The 21058-nt window shown below is 39.5% G+C and overlaps 1 protein-coding gene across 17 annotated transcripts in view; it reads right to left on the bottom strand.

The window, feature by feature from the left end:
• STK33 (serine/threonine kinase 33) overlaps nucleotides 1-21058 on the bottom strand; it is a 60847-nt gene that overhangs the window by 15772 nt on the left and 24017 nt on the right. For all 17 annotated transcript variants that reach the window (XM_082193686.1, XM_082193688.1, XM_082193689.1 and 14 more), the window contains 7 exons: nucleotides 17927-18049; nucleotides 16510-16623; nucleotides 15217-15321; nucleotides 14276-14414; nucleotides 10398-10486; nucleotides 6870-6954; nucleotides 5054-5129 (listed from right to left, as the gene is read on the bottom strand). In XM_082193686.1, the coding sequence (XP_082049812.1) occupies nucleotides 5054-5129; nucleotides 6870-6954; nucleotides 10398-10486; nucleotides 14276-14414; nucleotides 15217-15321; nucleotides 16510-16623; nucleotides 17927-18049 (731 nt within the window). The remainder of the gene's footprint in view (nucleotides 1-5053; nucleotides 5130-6869; nucleotides 6955-10397; nucleotides 10487-14275; nucleotides 14415-15216; nucleotides 15322-16509; nucleotides 16624-17926; nucleotides 18050-21058) is intronic.

The following is a 21058-nucleotide window of genomic DNA, read 5'->3' as shown; positions in this document are numbered from 1 at the left end:
CTCCTTCCCCACTGGGCTTCAAAAATTAATATGAACATTCTCACAAACAACCAGGCCCTAGAATACCTGCCCAATGCCCTAGCTCCTGACAATTATGAAAAAGACATTATACCAGGTGATCTCTAAAAAAATACTCACCATCACTAATTTAGAACTTGCACACATTACCATTAAGTGTAACATGACAAAAAAATGAACAGAAGCATGTGGTTAGATTCACCAAATGTAGGGAGCGTGTATTTTTTCTTTAATTTTAAGTCTGCTGTAGATTTAGAAAATGCTGTCACCTATCCTTGATGGATGCCTGCCACTCAAAATCAAAATGTAGAATCACTACCATCAGGTTTATTTCACTCTGCTATGAAATGCCATAAGTAAACATTTTGGCAATTTATTTTCAAATGACAGTTCTCACAAGTCTCATATATTTATTTGATGGATTTTTAACCCAGAATATCCTCAAAAACGCAGCAGACATGATATACAGTGGTACCTTGGTTCTTGAATGGCATGGTTGACGAACAAATCGGCTCCCGAACACCAAAAACCCGGAAGTAAATGTTCTGGTTTTTGAATGTTTTTCGGAAGCCGAACATCTGACACGGCTTCCACTTGAGTGCAGGAAGCTCCTGCAGCCAATCAGAAGCTGTGCCTTGGTTTTTGAATGATTTCGGGAGTCGAACAAACTTCCAGAACGGATTAAGTTTGAGAACCAAGATACCACTGTATAAGCTAAGAGGAGTAAAAGCAGGAAGGGGCTTACCATTGTTCTGGCCTTCGAGCAGCAACAGCATTGTTACATACTAGGACAGTGAAGGGCCAGGGCCAGGAAGCATTGAGGTCAGGGCGGTTTGGACACACAAGCAGAGCCATTCCTGGTGATGTGCCTAAATTACACAATGCGTCAGAGGCCTTGCAAAGCCTCAGGTGTGATCTCTGAGGCTCTGCAAGGCCCCAGACACGAATTTCGAGGCCCTGAGAGGTCTCGGACATGACTTCCGGTTCCTCCTGGAAGTTGCGTCAGAGGCCTCAGATGCAACCTCCAAGTCCGTGAACGGCCTCCAATGCAACTTTTGGGCCTCACAAAGCACTGGAAGTAGCATCAGAGGCCTCACAGTGTGAGTGCGGAGCACCCACACAAATAATATGGGGCCCTGGGTGCCAGTTGCTGCCAGTGACCCCAATAAATGGCAGTGGCAATGTACTTTTCCTACTTCTGTTCTATTTTTCAGGCCTCTTTAATTTTGCGTTCTGCCACACTCCTGTGGCAGCCATTTTGTGACTGGCATTCCCAGCACTCTGAAAAATCAAAATGCGTTCCCTGGTCCAAAATGACTTGTGACCCGAGGGCTACATGATTATGTCACTGAGGTTAAATAAAGTCTATTCAGAATGTGACAGCACTTATTCCAGAATAAGTCACAGAGATAATTCTGGGCAATCAAGGATCATACAGTGTATGGATATTTGGCCAATCAGCTTTGGCTACATGGTTGTATCACTTGATGGCAAGCAAACCTAACCGAGGATAAAGAATTTGAAAATATTTCATAGGCATTAAAGAAAAATTAGTGTTATTTCAACACTGTTGAAATTGTTCCAGAGAAACTGGAACATTTTTTGCTTCAGTCCTGTTTAGCAGCATAGCTGCTTGGGGTAAGATACAGTGATAAAAATATTGGCCACATAAAATGCTACTATGCGCCTTGTGGTAGAACTTGTGGTCTACGAAACTAAGCCAAACACAGCCCACGAGGAGCTCAATAAAAACATAATTGCTTGTTGTTTTACTGGCCTATGCTAAAAGAGAAATGGCAAACAAATTACAGATACATTCCATTAAAAGCATCATAGCAGCATTATTCTATTATACAAACACATCACATGAAAAATTCAACAAATCTGAACAAATGGATCAAATCTTAAGGCCTGGGTTTCCTAGGTAGCTCAAGATCAAGCCAATTCTAACAGATAAGCACTTGTAGTAGATAGGTAGCCGTGTTGGTCTGCCATAGTCAAAATAAAAAAAATCCTTCCAGTAGCACCTTAAAGACCAACTAAGTTAGTTCTTGGTATGAGCTTTCGTGTGCATGCACACTTCTTCAGATACATTGAAACAGAAGTTGCCAGATCCTTCTATATAGTGAGAAGGTGGGGAGGGGTGTTACTCAGAAGGGTGGTGGGAATGGGAGATAGGCAGATAGCTGAGAGAGCCTCTTGACGACTCTTAACGACTGTAATAGGTCTTACAGGAAAAGGCAAGGGGTGGGAAGGTGAGAAATGGTTTAGTTATGTATAGTGAGATAAGAATCCAATGTCTTTGTTCAGCCCAGGTCTTTTCATGGTTTTAAGTTTGGTAATGAGTTGTAATTCAGCAGCTTCTCTTTCCAGTCTATTTCTGAAATTCCTTTGTAGTAAAACAGCTACTTTGAGATCTTGTATAGAATGTCCTGGGAGATTGAAGTGTTCTCCTACTGGTTTCTCTGTTCTGTGATTCTTGATGTCAGATTTATGTCCGTTTATTCTTTGGCATAAGGTTTGGCCTGTTTGTCCAATATAGAGAGCTGAAGGACACTGTTGGCATTTGATGCCATACACAATGTTAGGCGATGAGCAATTAAATAGTCCCGAGATGGTATGTGTGATGTTGTTGGGGCCAGTAATGGTGTTGTCCGGGTGTATGTGGCTATCTGCTATCTCAGCTATCTGCCTATCTCCCATTCCCACCACCCTTCTGAGTAACACCCCTCCCCACCTTCTCACTATATAGAAGGATCTGGCAACTTCTGTTTCAATGTATCTGAAGAAGTGTGCATGCACACGAAAGCTCATACCAGGAACTAACTTAGTTGGTCTTTAAGGTGCTACTGGAAGGAATTTTTTTATTTTGAGATAAGCACTTGTTAAGATAAGTCATGCCATCTGTACTTTTGTCATTGCTTTGGTTGCTAGAAGGTGAATGCAGACTCATTCAGCTACAGAGAATATCATGTAGCAATGGCAACATTAAGCATTCACTTAGACATCATGGCTCAAAAGTCCATCTAACAATAGTAGGGTGTGTTGCTTATGAAAACTGGATGAAAATTAAACACATATCTTATATATCTCTTGAATACCATTTGCAGCAATAAAAGGGGTGTGAAGTGGATTCTATTAATACTTAGGCAGTATGTTTGTGGGTTTTTTAACTGTGATCTGGATGAAGTGCAATATAATGTTGCATTGTTATAATACTATTGTGATTATAAAATGCTAATTTAAAATATTTATATGTTAATTAAAGTATAATGTCAGGAGTCCTGAGCTGTGACTACAATCAGCACAATTCACTGCTCTGTGTTTTTACAAGGCCTGTGAATTGTGCAAATTGCAGAAACAGCATGGAATTCTTATTGGCCAATCAGGTATTTCAGTTACCCCAGCCCAATTTATAATGCATTCAGCTGTGCTATACTGTGCAAATGTGACTTCTTCAGTGGCAACATTAATACTGTAAAGTATGGCCATAAAACTGGTACTGCCTCAGCATTAAAAAGTTTGTAGAACACAGTTTGTGCCACAAATTAAAAGAAAGAAAAGCAATAAAGCTGTTCAATCTATATTATGGTATGCAGAAAAGCTACACTGAAGGAGTTGAAGGAACAATAGGTGGGGGAGTGGTACACCCCCTACTGCATCAGCTTAAAGTAAGATGCATGTTCTTCCTTCTGTTTGCACTTGTCTAGAACAGAGATGTTGTTGCTAGTTAACCTATCAGAGCCCAACACTGCTGGGAGCAGTTTGGTTACAGAGGGAGAGGCATCTCATGTTTAGCACTTTTAGCCAAGAAGAGCTAATAAGAAAGTCTTTCTCTCCACATCAAAGGGGCTCTGGGTTGTATTTAGCACTGCATAAGCTGAGTTCCCTGAAACACTAGGACTTTCCTTTCATTTTCTCAACCTGCGCACCCCCAAAATATGCTCCAGGGGGAGCCCTCTCAACCCTCTGGGACAGATCTTGAGCGTGGGCAAGCACTGCAGGAGAGATGAGAGAAGCGAGTTCAGTTGAGCAAGCAAAACTATGTTACAAGAGTGGAACAGCAGGATTGGATACAATCCTCTGCCACAATTTCACGTTTCGTTTGCTTAGTTGAAAGATTTCATTAAAGGAAAAATACTTTAAAACCTGGATCCACATGCCATGTGGGTTTTTTTCTTAATGGTTTTTTAAAATAATAATAATAATAATAATAATAATAATAATAATAATAATAATAATAATACATACATACATACATACAACATTTCAGCTTTTGTTTGCTTAATCTGAGCATTTTCTCTTATGCACAAACAAATAAATATAACAGAATAAATTCATCACTCCCACAATCAAATGGAGGTTTTAGATTATTTTGAATTACTCTATTAAAACATATGAATAATTACAAGAACTGGAGAAGTAAAAACATTTACTGGCGTATCTGGAATAATTTGTTTCTCTTACTGTATTATTCTATTACACGATATGTTGTACTCTTCAAATATAGTAAGTCATTAAAAATAAAAAATTAAATTTTTTAGCAATGTCTAAATGCACTGGACACCGTATATAAAATTGTGCAGTACAATGGGCAGACAGTGTAAGCAAATGCCTTGAGCAGTGGCAGCAATGGCAAATGGTTCCCAGTGCTGTCAAGTCTACGCCAACACTGACAGAAAGAATGGACCACATTTTCATGAAATCTTATTTTTCATTAAAAAGATATTGTCAATAATAGCCTGACCCTTCACGCTGCCTAGACATGTACATTCTAAAGCTTTGATCCTAAGCACACCTATTTGAAAGAGTGTCTAGAGTTGAGGTTTAATTGTACCGAAAAGATTAACCAATCCTGTTAAAAAGGAGTCAAGAAAGACAACCTAAACAATGAATAATTTCAGCTAGTATGTAGCCAAACCAAGTAACAACCCTTATTTTATTTTATTTTATTTTTAAAAGGGAAGATTAAATACAAAGTTACCTTCTTTAGGATGGATATTTTCATTTTATATAAATGTTACAAGCTACTTACAGCATATACATAATGACACCTATGCTCCAAACATCACACTGTTGGCTATAGTCATGTGCACTGATCACTTCTGGGGCTGCCAACCAAGCAGAAAGAATATTATTAATAATACAAAAAATTACTTTTAAAATGCTTAAAACAAAGCATGTGCTGATGAGATATACTTTATTCCTCCCCGAAGCAAAAAAGAAAAGCAGCAGATGTTGAGATTAATAATGTACAGCCCTTAACAATTCATGCTGATGTGTCCTCACTTTGATCATTTAGGAATGATGACATTGTGGCTAAGTAATTGCATTATTGGTTTTCTTTCCAGCTATAAATTGAGAAAACGTTGCTTATAAAATACTGATAGCAAATGCTTCATGACACCACATAAACACATTTCCATTTAGTAAACAAGTGTAGTGCATAAGGTTATATGCTGGATTTAAATACAGAAGGGGTTCTTTAAATATTCATTTAAGACAAATCTGAAAATGGGTAACATCAATTTAAAATATAAACATGCTTTTGGAAATAAAAAAATGGCTTCAAATTATCTGTTTTATATATTTATACATGTCCTACGACTGAAAAATGTGCATAAAATTTTCTCACTAATCACTGGCTTGGCTCAGATGATCACATATCAGGTTTCTAAATGGAGATATGCACAAACCTTTTCCCTGCACATTCTGCCCTTTCACAGCTCCCTTTCTGTTGGCCATGATTAATCCAAAAAGTTTCTAATTAGCCAAAGTTTCCCATTTCTCCAAAACAGGAAATTTCAGTCACAAGTTTCAAGTTTGTTTAAGAACCTACTTCTTCCAAAGTGGGTAAGCACAGTATCTCAGTTAAGACAACACATGAAAAGACTTTCCAGTTTCATAGCTGCATAACATGAAGAGAGGAGTGAAGGGGCTGCATACACAAATAAAAAGCTTGTTTTCTATGTGTTTGATTTCAATACACTTAAAACAATTGCTTAAGGGTAAAGTTAGCAGTGCCTAATCTACTGTCCTCCAGTACAAGGTTAGTTCTCTTTGTCTGCCAAGGACATTTCACCTCAGAGAAAAGGGCAAGGTAAATACTCATGCATCAGTACTTCATCCGTTTTGACACTGAAGCAAGTTAACTTTAATTGTCTTAGTTTAGCATGTGTTACATAACCAACGGGCTGGCCTTCAAAACTTATTTAGTGTGTGTCACAGCTAGCAGAAAACATGCTTTTACTACATTCAGCTCTTGCTTTGAAGCTGTAAAGCAATTGCTAAGAGAGCATAAAATCTCATTTTGACATGCTATTATAATATCACAGCTATTGGATCAGTCTTGGTTTTAAACCAAGGGTCATAACAAGGCAGGAAACCTGATGTATGGTATCAAACCCAGGTCAACAACATAGCTTAAAATACAGAATGCAGAATAGAAAAGCCAATTACAGAGAGGGTTGTCACACACAATACTGATTTCTAGATCAGAAAGTCACCATAACAAGCTGTATGCAGCTTCACAATGTCCTTGCCTGCTGAGCCAATGCAAAGATAGTCATTTATATGAAACAAGTGGGCCCTTGCAACAAAATGTTGCAGTGTGGGGTGCATCTGTTTGGGGCTTGACACTTCCTGTCCTATTATTTATTATTATTACTATTATTATTATTATTTTATGCCAAAGCAATGATGGGCAAAACGAAGACATTGTATATATACATCTAAACAAATGGAAACCACCTATTCACAGGCTGTGGGCTACAAAATAAAGTTTTATTCCATTCAAATGCCAGTCTTTCATGTGATGAAACTTAAATGGGAATATGAAGCACTGAACTTACCCATGTAGATAGGAGTCCCACAGGTAGACTGGAACATGCTTTCGCTTCCTCCCATCTTTTGTACAGCTAAACCAAAATCAGTCACCTACAGGAAACAGAACTCAGCTGTCTTGAAAATTCTCTGCTGGTATGTAGTTGCAACTCTTTTATTCCTCTGAAGAGCTCATTGTTCATTGCAAAACCACTTCAGAGAGACCTAACGGAATCTGACTAGATTTCCCAAATGATCTCCTATAACAGCACACCTAAAGAAGAGAAAGCTCTGCACCAATCCTCCTATAAATATTCAGAGCCGAGTTTTAAACAACTTTAATACTTACACTGCAAATTGCACTAGCATTTGAGCATATGAAAAGTGATGAGCTTATTAATGAGATTCAAGCTAAGTGTGTGCTGCTATAGGGTCTGATCAAAGCAGTTTAAAAAGCCGAATATTTTAGTTATGAGATCATTGGTGGACATAAATATGGGGAACAGCAACAAGAGGGAAAGAAGCCAGGAAGGAAGTCAGACAGGAAAGAATCAGGAGATAAATGATTTGCTGGGTGTTTGGGACACACTCTTCCTCTCCACAGACAGAGGAGACTCCAGAGGTGCACAGCATGGGGTGAAGCTGGGGCAGACTTATCCATCCTTCTCGACTGCTATTCAACAGCAGGCTAATGCTGAATGCTCAACTGCCAGAACACTATTATGTGAGGGCAGAGACTGGGGAAGAAGAAGAAGCAGCCCAGCCCAGTTTTGTATCCAGGAGCAGCTCACCAGGTGAAGTGGAGCTGCTATGCTAGCTTCCTGGCAGGTGGAATGCTGTTACTTAGGGAGGTATATGGAGAGGTGCGAGGCAGCAAGGATGTTGGCATGGCACTAGATCAGTTCTGCAGGTCTGTTTGCACCACATCAACCTTTCTGCCATCTCAGTCCTCCTGGTTGGGAAGCCAACCTTAGTGGCTCCTCTCCTTCTGGTGAGCCAATTCAGCTACTACCTCCCCCCACCTTTCTTGTTTTCCTGGGGCCTGACTTCCCTAGTAGCACAAGCACCACTGTGTATAGTGCCTATTCCTGTGCCTAGCAGGAGACACACATGTGCACTGAGTCCAGGATACTGCATAGGAGATAGGATGTGAAGTGTCTGGGGCTGTTCTACTGTGGCCTGCCACACTGCTATGTGCCTGGCACAGAGCAGTACACAGAGCAGTATTGTCCCAACAGAAATACACAAACATACCTGAGGAAAAGTTAATAACTCCCCCCTCCTCTTTTAATGAATCCTGAGAGCATCTTGAAAAGCTAAGCTACAGAAATATTTCACATTTTTCCACTGTACAATGAATTATTCCCCCCAAAAAACAACTTTTGTTGTTAGTAGAACAAGAATTTCTTCATGCCATTTTTGTTCTTCCTTACAGAGGTTCTCTGTGTTAAAAAGTAACTTTTTCCTAGATAAATGACCAGTCCACACAAGGACCAGTCCACCAGCTGCTTCCTTGCACTTATTTGCAGTTGTTCGTGAGAGATCACAAGCAGAAATATAGTAATATTATTTTCTTCCAAGGGGGTCAGGATATGTGAGGTTTTTTCCTATTTTATCCTCACAACAGCCCTAAAATATAGGTTTGCCTGCAATGGATTGACTGACCAAAAGTCACCTGGTCAGTCACTTATGGCTCAGTTGGGGTTCAAATTCAGATGTCCCTGCTCCAAGTACAACATTCTATACACTACCCCAAAAATGCTGCCCTAAAAGTTAAACTAGTGGCTCAAAGATATATTCAGCAGCTACTCCTGTGACTGGCAGCTTCTAGAGCAACTGCTACCACTATCTGTATAATGCTAGAGCAGAAAACCATATCCATGATAGGACTGGGAAGAAGGAAAATAAGGGACCAAACGCAATAGAAATGAGTGAATAAAAAAGAGAAATTGTATCAGTTAAATTATAGGGCATAAAGATCCGTGAGGCTACCACCTCATTGAAGCTAAGCAGTTCTGGGACTGGTTAGGGCCTTGATGAGAGACCACATGCATGGAGCCTTGAAAGGTGGAATAGAAATGTAAGTAAGTAAACAAATAAGTATGCCAGAATATAGGACTTTTCCTGCCGAGCCCAACTGCTGGGATTCAGTTTCTGCTGGTCTAATCTACTAAGTATGAAAGGGATATTGGGAGTAGACAGAGACCCAAATGCAGGTGGGTAGCCATGCCTTGGCCATTTCCCTGTGGGTGGGACAGACCCTATTCCAGTACGCTGGTCTAGGGTGTTAAAAGCCTCAGGGCCTCTTAAGAATACCCCCACACACACAATAGTCTTTGTGGGATACCAGTGCTCACTGAGCCCAAAGACCACATTTAAAAGTCCAAAGCAAAATGTCAGTTGTGACAGCAATATGGCACTTATGGGCAACATTCAAAATTGGGAGAAACTACAAGGGTGGTGAAGAAAACAAGGCATAGGATAGGAAGATCCCAGAGCATAGTCCCAAAGCAGCCAAAACAAACGTGTTTTCTCTTTAGTCTTCCCAGGAAAAACAAACAAACAGAAGCTTGAATGTACCACATTGACACCAACACAGGGGAGGTAACAAGGCTGCACAGTCCCATCAGCAAGCTGTCATAGCCCAGTCTGCAGAGCCAGGGGAAACATGACTGTCCTCGCTCTTCCTCTCCCTTCCAGTGCACAGCACAAACAACCCCCAGCTCGAGAATTATTGTGCATTTCTCCATGCAGCTACAAGCAAAAGTATGTTCAGAAGCAAAGACATGAAGAGAAATGCCCGGTGGAATGTTCTTGTGAACTTGTGCAAAGAAAAGTTCGGATTCACACAGAACACTCTAAGTAAAATACAATTTATCATAGTGTGCTGCTTTAGTTACTGCAGGTTGAACCTCTGTGCTTCGGTTCTATGTGTCAGCATGCACTTTTTATACAATCCTCACAGCCATTTTATAACAGCAATAAAATTTTTAAGTAAGGATAAAGTAATATATAATTTAGCAACCATCAAGTTCCTATTATTTCCACACAAATAAATGAGTGTAAGTTCTTGATACGTTTAATGCGTTTAGGTAGTAAATACTTATAATATCCAAAGTCTACAAAATAGAAAGTAGCTGATATGTAAAGCATCATATGTTTTTCAAAATTACTAAAATGTTTAAAATAAATTGGCAGTATGCATAATTCATACTAATTACAGCTCCCCAGCTCACTCTTGCTAATGGCTTGGAACTATATCCAAAAAGGTATAAGAATAACACAGTACACTTCTAAAAACATTTCTTTTTAAATGGCCTATAACTATACTACTCTTCGCTCAACAAGAACTTTCTTCAATGGCACTTGACTCCTACATTCTTGTCAATTGTTCTTATCTCAGACCTTTTATTTTTGGCTTGATTACACCATTATGTTTCAGTTCAAAAGCTACTAATAGGCATTTACTTGGAAACTTGACTTCTGATTCCTGGGTTTTAAAAAAACCACAGGCAAAAGTACTGCTTAAAGTAAAGTGTTGCAATTTCTGGGCTTACCTTTATATTTAATTTCATTTCATTTTCTTCATCAATGTCACTGCTTTTAACTAAAATGTTTTCCAATTTCAGATCTCTGTGAACAATATCTGTCAAGATGGAGAACAAAAAGTAAGTGTTATTTATCAATTGCATTGAAAATATTCTGACATAAATGTTTTAAACCCTTTTGATTGAGTAATTTATGAGCTACACTTTTAGTGCATTTTATCCTACATTAGTGCACGTTGCAGACACCGCTTTCTTTTATAGAAAAAGTCTGGTCTGTACATTCCAAAACTGGATCAAACTTAGATCCGTTCTTCTAATAAAGGGGAAATCATAATTTTGAATAATATGAATTGTCATTTGATGCACTTTAAAAGTACCCATTTGTAAAATTAGCATATCAAAGGAAATCATCCAGCTAGCTTCCTGTGCTCAGAAGGACCAGGTTCACCAGAAGTAAAGATGAACAACTCTTTCTCATTTCGTCCCATTTCCCATTCACAGTTGTGCTCTCAGTTATTATCCATAATCAATACGTGTATTTTGTATTACAGTGGTGCCTCGCAAAACGAAAAGAATCTGTTCTGTGATTCTCTTCGTCTAGCGGTTTTTTCGTCTTGCGAAGCAAGCCCATTGAAGGATTAGCGGATTAGCGCTATTAGCGGCTTTTAGTGGCTTATCTGCTGATCGGATCAGCTGATAAGCGGCTTAGCGGCTTAGAAAAAGGGGGGGAAGGGGAAAAAACCAGCAGGAACTCGCAAGACATTGTCGTCTTGCGAAGCAAGCCCATAGGAAATTCGTTTTGCGAAGCACCTCCAAAACGGAAAACTCTTTCGTCTAGTGAGTTTTCCGTCTTGCGAGGCATTCGTCTTGCGGGGCACCACTGTATATTTTTGTAAGAAAAAAACACTGCAATGCCGCAGTTTAGCTGGCTGGCCAACTGCGGCACGATGGCAGAACAATACTCAGGCGAGGGTAGGGTGGGTTAGGTGAGCTGTAAGGGGAGGGGGGGCATGGGGTTTGAAGAGTGTGCAAGGGGAGGGGGTAACAACAACAACAACAACAACAACAACAACAACAACAACAACAACAAAATTATTATTTATACCTCACCCATCTGGCAGGGCCTCCCCAGCCACTATGGGCGGCTTCCAACAGGATATTAAAAACACAATAAAACTTCAAACATTAAAAAATTCCCTAAACAGGGCTGCCTTCAGATGTCTTCTAAAAGTCAGATAGTTGTTTATTTCCTTGAAGTTTGACGGGAGGGTGTTCCACAGAGTGGGCGCCATTGCCAAGAAGGCCCTCTGCCTGGTTCCCGTAACCTCACTTCTCGCAGGGTGGGAACCGCCAGAAGGCCCTCAAAGCTGGACCTCAGTGTAAGGGGGATGGAGTGGCAGTTGAAGGCCCCATCAGGGAATGAGGAATGGCAAGGGTGCATGGGGTGGGGTTCGTGAGAAGAGCAAGCAGCCACTAGTAATCACATGCTAATATAGCTATGTCTCTCAGAGCAGTATGTTGGAAGGGATTGGGCTCTGCGACACTGCCCAGAGGGTGCATGAGCTATCACCTCTGTCCATTTGCTCACTCTTCATCAGGTAAGGAGAAGAAAGGGCAGCAGTTTACAAGCTGTTCCCACTACTGGCTCTTTCTCCAGCGCTCAGAATCCTATTTGCAACTATGTCTCCAGCCAGGTGTTGCTGCTGTTCAGTTCAGGTGAGTTCCGGCTGAAAAAAAGCCTTGCTGGCAGATATTACTGAAACATAGGTGGGTAAGCAGGGCGTATTCAGTTCAGCATCAACTCCGGATAAACAGAGGCAGGGAGGATCACTGTTCTGCGTAGGATTCAATCTCTCTCACCTAGCAAACCCTTCAGCAACATTTCCTCCTAAGATGGAGGTCCCATTAAGGTGGTCTGCCCCTAGACCTGCTCGGTATCATGTCTATGGAAATCAATAAAATATATAGGCTCTTATTCATGTATGCCACCACCACGGCAAGAATTCTGATAGCCAAAAATTGGAAAAGTAATATTATCCCCACCAAATCTGACTGGTTGGCAAAAATTTCTGAATCCTTACATTTTGCAAAATTAACAGGGAGAATAAGAGGAAACACTATTCAAAAAGGCAATAAAGAATGGTCAATTTTCAAAGAATATCTCAAAAATTATATGGACAATGCAAGTCTCCTGGCAGATACAGATTAAATCTTGTAAATAGAGGGAAGGTATAGTAAAAGATGTTTAGAATAACAAAAAGGAAAAAGTAGAAGATTCAATGTGATATGCGTAAAGAGTTAAGATTGGTAACAAAGCCTAACACGTGTGGTGTGGTGTTGGACATGTAGGTATGTAGGGTATGTATTGTATGTAATGTATGTAATGTATTGTATGGTATTTGTTGAGTTTATGTTAATTAATATATAATAACAATAACAATAAAAATTATTTTTTTAAAAAAAAGAGAGAGAATGAGGGATACACTGAACTCTACTTTTTAAATTAACTTTGTCATACATTGTATAAAATATTAAGCTCTTGCCTAAGATGAACTAAAATGTTTGTTGAAAATTATAGCTCAGATCCAATGAATTCTTTGTGTTTGTTTGTTTGTTTTCTATTGTTTAATCACCCCATGAGATACTTCTCTAGGTGATTTAGAATGGAAGTTAAAAACAAAGTATAGAAGACAAACATACAAATAATGCAATCATTAAATGTCACAGAAAAATCCAGAACAGCACAAATGAGAAATTTAGCTTTGAAGGATAATTCTCTCATTATGATTTTTGCACAAAGTGCCCCAATAATAATAATAATAATAATAATAATACCTTTATTGTCATTGTACAACCTATGTACAATGAAATTAAACAAGCCTCCCTCCCCCCAATACTCAATCTCTCATTGAACAACACACCACTTCACAAGTCAATTTCGCTATGTTATTTTCCGTTCAATAGCCTAACAGCCCACAGATAGAAGCTATTTTTCAGCCTGTTGGTAGGGCTGATTATACTTCTATATCTCCTGCCCGGGGGTAGAAGAATAAAGAGGTGATGGCCAGGGTGTGAGTCATCCCTGATAATTTTTCTCGCTCTCCTAAGGCAACGATCCCTTGTGATGTCATCTAGCGGATTCAAGGGACAGCCCATGATATCATGTGCTGTATTCAACACCCTCTGTAGAGACTTTCTGTCCATGGCTGTCAGGCCAGCATACCACACTGTGATACAATATGAAAGGACCCTTTCTATTGTAGACCAGTAAAAGGAGTTCATCAGTTGTTGTTTAACATTCTTTCGCAAGACCCTGAGGAAATGGAGTCTCTGTTGGGCCTTTCTGACCACGTGTGTTATGTTGATTTTCCAAGAGAAAATCTCACCAAGGTAAACTCCCAGGAATTTAAAGGAGGAGACTCTCTCCACACCCCGATATACAACAGGACAGGTTCCCCTCTCTTCCTCCCCCTCTTGGACTAATACACAAATCAGAACATTACTATCCTTTGCATATTGCACTTTGTCGAATGTTGCAGCTCTCAACCCAAACAACATATCATAGCTACATAAAAAGTAAGTATTTTAGACATCTATATATCCTATATGTTCATAATGCCTCGCCGCAGACAACATTCTAGCAGCTGCATTCTGCACTTATTTCCTAAAAAAAGTTACTGCTGTAATGAACGAAGAAAAATAATTAGAAAAAATAGGAGAAAGTAATGGCATTTTAACTAGTAAATGAGCAACCAAAAATGTGTGTGTTAAAAGAATGTTGCTTTTCAGTTGATAGGGCCACAATTATACTATGAAACAAGTAAGAGATACAAAATTGTGATGATGAGATATAATAATCTATAAGAACGTAATAATCATCACATTACCTCTTTTGTGAAGATATGCTATTGCTGAGGCAAGACTCTGAATGATGTGCCGTGTCTCATTCTCTGTAAATTGACCTTTTCTTTGTAGAATCTCTCTAAGTTCTCCATCCTCACATAGCTCCAATACAAGGTACACACGCTAACATTAAGAAATAAACAATATAAATGTGTGTGTGTGTGTGTGTGTATAATATGAAAGTATTAATATATATTTTCAATCTAAATGCCTCAAATATTTAGTTAAAAATAGAAAAAAAAAATTTGTTTTACAAAGATTGAAGAATTAATATTCTTCATATTTTTGAACAACCAACTACAGTGGTACAGTGGTAACTCGGAGGACGAATGGAATCTGTTCCAGAAGTCCATTCGACTTCCAAAACGTTCAGAAACCAAGGCGTGCCTTCTGATTGGCTGCTGAAAACTCCTGCAGCCAATCAGAAGCCATGGAAGCCATGTCGGACGTTCGGCTTCCAAAGAACATTTGCAAACTGGAACACTCACTTCCAGGTTTACGGCGTTCAGGAGCCAAAACGTTTGACTTGCAAGGCGTTCAGGACCCGAGGTACAACTGTATTCTTAAATGTTACAACATTCAAAAACTGAAGATATAAAGTGATACTGGTTATAAGTGCTTTTCAAAGAACAGTCATTCAAGGTGCAAAATGTGGAAGTGGGAGACAGGCACTACGGACCCTTTGCACCGCTCACTTCCCTGATAAACAGCTTCTTTAAAGGTCTTTTACTCCTAGTGGGACTATATCAGAGCACCACTGGGTGGCTTGGGAGCTTCAACACCCTCTCCCCCTCTATAAAGCCCCATTTCCACTTTATAGGAACTGAACGGCAACACAATTCTAACACAGCCATCTGTCATCATCACACATGGTTTGCACCTTTGGGTTAACTGCATTATAGGATTTCTATTGATAATGTCTTACCTTGGGAGTCTCAAACACCTGTTCAAGATGTATTATATGCTCATGGTTTACTGTTTTTAGGATGCTCACTTCCCTTTCAAGTAGTTTTACTGCAGAACTCCCCGCCTTTAAGAGTGAGAGAAAGACATTTCTTGCGGCAGCTTCAAAGTCAGGTTCCATAGCCTTAGTCCTGTCAAACACCCCTACCAGAACTTCATGAGACAAACACATAAAAAACTAAACCAAGCCAAGGTAGGCATGGTTGTTACATTCATAAGAGGAATGATAAAACTATCCCAATATTTGCAATAAGATACAGACAGGTAAGTGAAGAGAGAGCAAGAGGTATGGCACGCATGAGTTGCAAGATACACAGAAAAATAAGCCTATAAACCATCAGAGGCACAAGGAGTACCAAGAATAAAAGGCTCTATATTACTCCAATTAGATGTTACTTGTCCTAATCTTTTTGAGACTTGTGGAAGAGACCAATATAATTTTTCTTTTTTTTAATGTATTCAATAAAATCCCACCGACTCACAGGCCTTTTTATGTATGGTATTTTAATAGATATGTAGTTTTTACCTGCTCTTTTAAATACATTAGAACTAGTGTTATTTTGTTTTTAATTGGACTTAGCTCACCCTGGAACTGTATGTTGAGGTGTGGGCTAAAAGTGCTCCAAATACACACATAAATAAATATCCCCATGCAGCCTTAACCCTCTGCTCAGGCTTGAAATGCCAACAAGTACAGACAGGAGGCTGAATTGAGATATGGAAGGAATGTGCAAGCCTTCCATTCCCCTAATGGCCTAGTGATATGCCACAGCCTTCTCACCAAGAAGGAATGAGGAGGGTAGAAACAGGAGTCTCTTGTGCCCGATAGCATTCCCTCTGTGGTTGGGTGATGAACCGGTGCAGGATAGGATCATGCACTACGTAACTCAATAATTACAAAATTGATTCTGCAATTATTTATCCAAATACGATTCCTGGAATTAAAATATTCAGAACATACTAGGCAGTTCAAAACCACTTATTATTATTATTATTATTATTATTATTATTATTATTATTATTATTATATATCACCCTTTATCCATAGGTCTCAGAGTTGTTCACGATATTATGTCTCATGCTTTCTGAGAAATGAAAGTTGAAGAAAACTGATGACAGCATGAAAATCAACATATTCACCATGTGCAATGTGAATTTGGGGCACATAAATGTATTGTGGTGATTAATTTGTAATAAATAATATTATCATTGTCTGAAAAATAAAAACTTATTCTCCAATACAATTAAAGCCTACCTTTTCCCGGTTCACTTTCTTGATTGCCCACTTCATGCCTGTTTCTTTGTCTGTTACTTCAATCACCACACCAAAGCTGCCTTGTCCTAATTTCCTTCCAAATGAATAAATTTGCTGCAGTAATAATAATAAGAATAAGAATAAGAATAAGAATAAAATTAACAAGTCGAATGTTACAGAGGAACACTCAGTAAGGACTCATCCAGACTTGGTCTTGCCCCACCACTTTCCCCTAGGGAAACCCAATCTTTACTGCTGAATTGGACCAAACGCCAGCTGGGCTTTCTGCGGATTGACATTTGCTGTGATTCATTGGTAAAGAGCAGGTTTTGTCAGGGAAATCTGTGGGACAAGGGCAAAATCGCTCAGACTTTCTAGATACAGGTTCACCTGTGCTTTCTAGGCACAGGTAAAGTGAAAGTGTGGCTGGGCCCCTAAGTTATGTCAATAGTCAAATATATGAGAAAAACATCCTCAAGACTGATGAATTTCACTAAATATTCAAATCCTTATTACTGAGGAAAACTGAGTTTTGCAGGACATCAAAAAACCAGATTGTGATGACAGGGGCAGTGGGCTGACAGCAATGGAGTGTGCTTTGCACTTGAAAAAGAAGGCACTCACAAAACAATTTTCATTGTGGTGGATAGGACAATGAAAATATCAGCCTAATTTGCATGCCAGGGGATCATTAGGAAAGAATAAAAAACTAACCTGCCCATATCATAATACTTTATACAAATATATGGTGTGGCTGCACATGGGTTACATGGCACAGTTTTGGCCACCACCGATTGCAAAGAATATTGTAGAACTGGAAAAGTTGCACACGAGGCCATTATGCGTCATCACTATGGTGGCTGAGCTGTGCCTCTGAGCTCTCTGTTCTCCTACTTTCAATGCCCGCTGGGTTCTGGGAGAGGGGAGATCTGGAATGCTTCCTAAAGACACTGAGTCCATCAGCTGTCTCTCCCCTGGTGGTTCCTCTTCCTCCTCCTCCTGTCGCATTATTTCCCAGCTTTTCCCCTCATCTGCCTCTGAGCTGTGACCTCCCTCAAACCTCTGTTGTAATTCTGAACTGTTTCCTCCTTCTCTGGAAGGGTCTGGCTGGGGAGGCGGTCTCCACCATTCCTCCTCTGCCCAGTCTCTGACATCCAGCCTGATGAAGAGTGTTGAGAAACTTGAAAGCTTGCTTTTGACATTGGGATTGCTGCATTACAGAGGGTTGGACTTGATGACCCTTTGGATCCCAATCTGCAGTTCTGTGATTCTATGATATTATGTCAGTCAGGATGGTCCTTATACAGGCATTACCACTCTCCCACCCATGGACCAACGCAGCTATTTACACAGCTATTTTTGCCATCTTCTAATTAAAAATTGTACCAAGAGTCTGGAGGAATGCACAGCTACGAACCTGAATTGCTGCTCCATCTTCTATTCGCGTGTGAGGAACTTTGAAATCTGTATTACTGCCACGAATGCCTGGGGTGGTAATGAGCATTTTCCTCTGAGAGTCTGTTAGTTCTGACTTTGGCATCTTTAGGGACATAAAAAGAGAAGCATGAAATTAAAATACAAACCATTGTTTTAAAAGGCTATATGCTATATTATGTACCTTCCGGCACATGCAGTAAGTTATATGTAAGTTATTACAAGAAAACGAGAAAATATATGAAGTGGGACGAGACCTAGAAAAGGTGAACTTATTGGATTTCAAAACAACAGATCGCAAAACAATCAAAATGTATGATGGAGGAGGCAGCCAATGTAGTAGCTGTTGTTGAACTTCAACTCACCTCAGCCCCATCCAGTATGGCCAATTGTAATGGATAGTGGGAACTGAAGTCCAGTAACACTTGGAAGTCACCACATTGGCTAACCCTGTGTCGGAGTATGAAGGTCTGGCTTGTTAAAAGTCAGTTTCCTATGTTCTATGTACTTATAGTCAATCCAAGACCCGATATTCAATACAAGTCTCAATATTGGGAAGAAACTCAATCTGAGTCCTGGAGAAGCTACTGCCAATCACAGTAAAGAGACAGTACTGAGCTAGAAGAAGAGAAGAGTTTGGATTTGATATCCCGCCTTTCACTCCCTTTAAGGAGTCTCAAAGCGGCTAACATTCTCCTTTCCCTTCCTCCCCCACAACAAACACTCTGTGAAGTGAGTGGGGCTGAGAGACTTCAAGGAAGTGTGACTGGCCCAAGGTCACCCAGCAGCTGCATGTGGAGGAGTGGAGACGCGAACCCGGTTCACCAGATTACGAGTCTACCGCTCTTAACCACTACACCACACTGGCTCGATGAACTAGATGAACTAGCTAGATGAACTAATGATCCAATTCATTTATTTTTTTATTCCAAAATATTTATATAGCAGTATGGCACCCTCAAACCAGAAATAGCAAAGTCAATGCACAATAAAACTTTTTTTCATAAAGCAGGTTCATATATTCATATTCTAATAGAAACATATAATTGTAGAGTTGGAAGGGACCGTGTTAAAATAAAATAGGGCAATCAGATTCACGCTGCACCTATATAAGCCAACCAAGCAGAAGAGCCTAATGGCTGCTTTTAAAAAATCCTTTTTAAACTGATACTGGACAATATATATAAGGAATTCCACTAAATAAACATTAGTGGAAATGTATTTGTATTTACAACTGTAAATGCTACTGGTGTTAGACAGCCTGAATAAAGAATCTAGAATTACTAGGGTTTTTAAAAATTCCTAATGCCTAATACTTTTTTTTTTATCAAGCAGAGTAAAAGATTATTCTTTTTGTGTGAATCAGCCAACTGGGATACGCTAACAAAAAATGACACTGCATTAAGTGCTTGCATTAAGTTAATCAATTAGATACTAAATTAATGAAGTAGCTGATGTTGGAAAAAAGACAAGTAAATGTATAACTAAGAGAATAAAATGATGCTAAAATTATTTGTGCTAATTTAATATCCATCTTACACTTAAAAAGTAAAGAAATCTATAACAATAATGGATTTCATATATGGCAATTTTAAAGTTAATGGTCCTGCTTTTCAAAACATCCTATGCATTCTACTGACCATCCGAGATGTAAATCTCAGTTTCCAATAGTAAAATTCCAATAGTAATTCTTTTTGATTATACTATATGACATAAAGAGTATAATCATAGGTTACTATATTATCTTTTTAAATCAGATGTAAATCACTCATGGTATGTTCAAACAAAGTTTATCTGAGATTGTTCAAAGTTTTCATCCCACTTTTTAAGAGCACTACTTTAAGGAGGCCAATTTGTGTTAATTGACCAAATTATGGGTAATCCTCTGGAGTTTCAATCTTAAGTGCTTTCCCATCCCATTTGTTTTGAATGTATATTTATTTCAGGGGATTTTTTTGCAACAAAAGCTTTTAAAGATTTGTACTCTACAAGTTTCAAATACTTGTGTTCTCAAATAAATGCAGTACACAGCACTGGACTGAAAACAAAAGAAAATGTCCTTTGTACATATTTTCTATAAAAAGCATCAGGGGAATAATAGAAATTTAGGTCAATCACCACTTCTGCTTAATTTCTCCACACAATTATTGTAACTTTTGAAGATTGTGAGATTAAATCTGAGCTATTATTTCAAAGAAAATCAAATGATTCAACATTTCTACATTCTCAACATCAGCTGAAACTGATCTCATGATGTCACCCCAGTTGTTGCAAGGGGGACTTGTTTCATCTCTCTGCTGTCACTGATCAAAGTACCATGCCTATTAGGTTTTAAAAAACAAAGGTTAGGGAGCTTGCGTTTCAGAGGTGAGGGACCAGCAGAAAGGGCTTCTGGGAATAGTGGGTGCTTTTTCTGACGCCCTCAAATTGGCCTGAGCAGGGTGTGGGAGGGATCAAAGAATAAGTCAGTTTAAGGCAGCCTTTCTCAACCTGTGGGTCCCCAGATGTTGTTGAACTACAATTCCCATCACCCCTAGCTAGCAAGCCCAGAGCTCAGGGATGATAAGCGTTGTAGTCCAACAACATCTGGGGACCCACAAGTTGAGAACCGCTGGTCTAAGGCAAGTTCTGGACAGCTCACTCATCCTTAGCAGTCACCAGAACACTTGTAGGTTTTTCTCTGTGGAGCTACCAGACAGGCTCCTGCACCTTTGCAAGATGACAGGCAGGCAGCTGCTTAAACAGGTAAAGGCATATCCAACATGTAGAAGAAGCCACGGTGAGCGTAACACCTGCAACTCTTCTGCCTGTTGTTATGCAGTTTTCAATGGCAACGAAGCCCCGCTGGGACAAAAGGCTGGCAATCCCACCTGCCTTTGCTTCAGATGCTATTCCATATGTCATGCCGTTCAATAAAAAGATTTCAGCTGCCCATTTCTTTGTTACTGGGAGTTAGCGGATAGGGATCTCTTCTCCCATCCTAGTTCAATCTCACTTCAGGATGAGAGTCTTAACTGGGAGGGGTGCCAATGCTTTTTCTACTACTGGGATTTAAGTTCAGTGAGCCCTCCATTCAAAGCAGGCAGCCTCTCTGAACCCACAAGTGAAACAGGTA

The sequence above is a fragment of the Podarcis vaucheri genome (assembly GCF_965113315.1).
Source record: "Podarcis vaucheri genome assembly, chromosome: 1".
Classification (NCBI taxonomy): domain Eukaryota; kingdom Metazoa; phylum Chordata; class Lepidosauria; order Squamata; family Lacertidae; genus Podarcis; species Podarcis vaucheri.
This window is presented reverse-complemented; position numbering and strand designations above follow the sequence as displayed.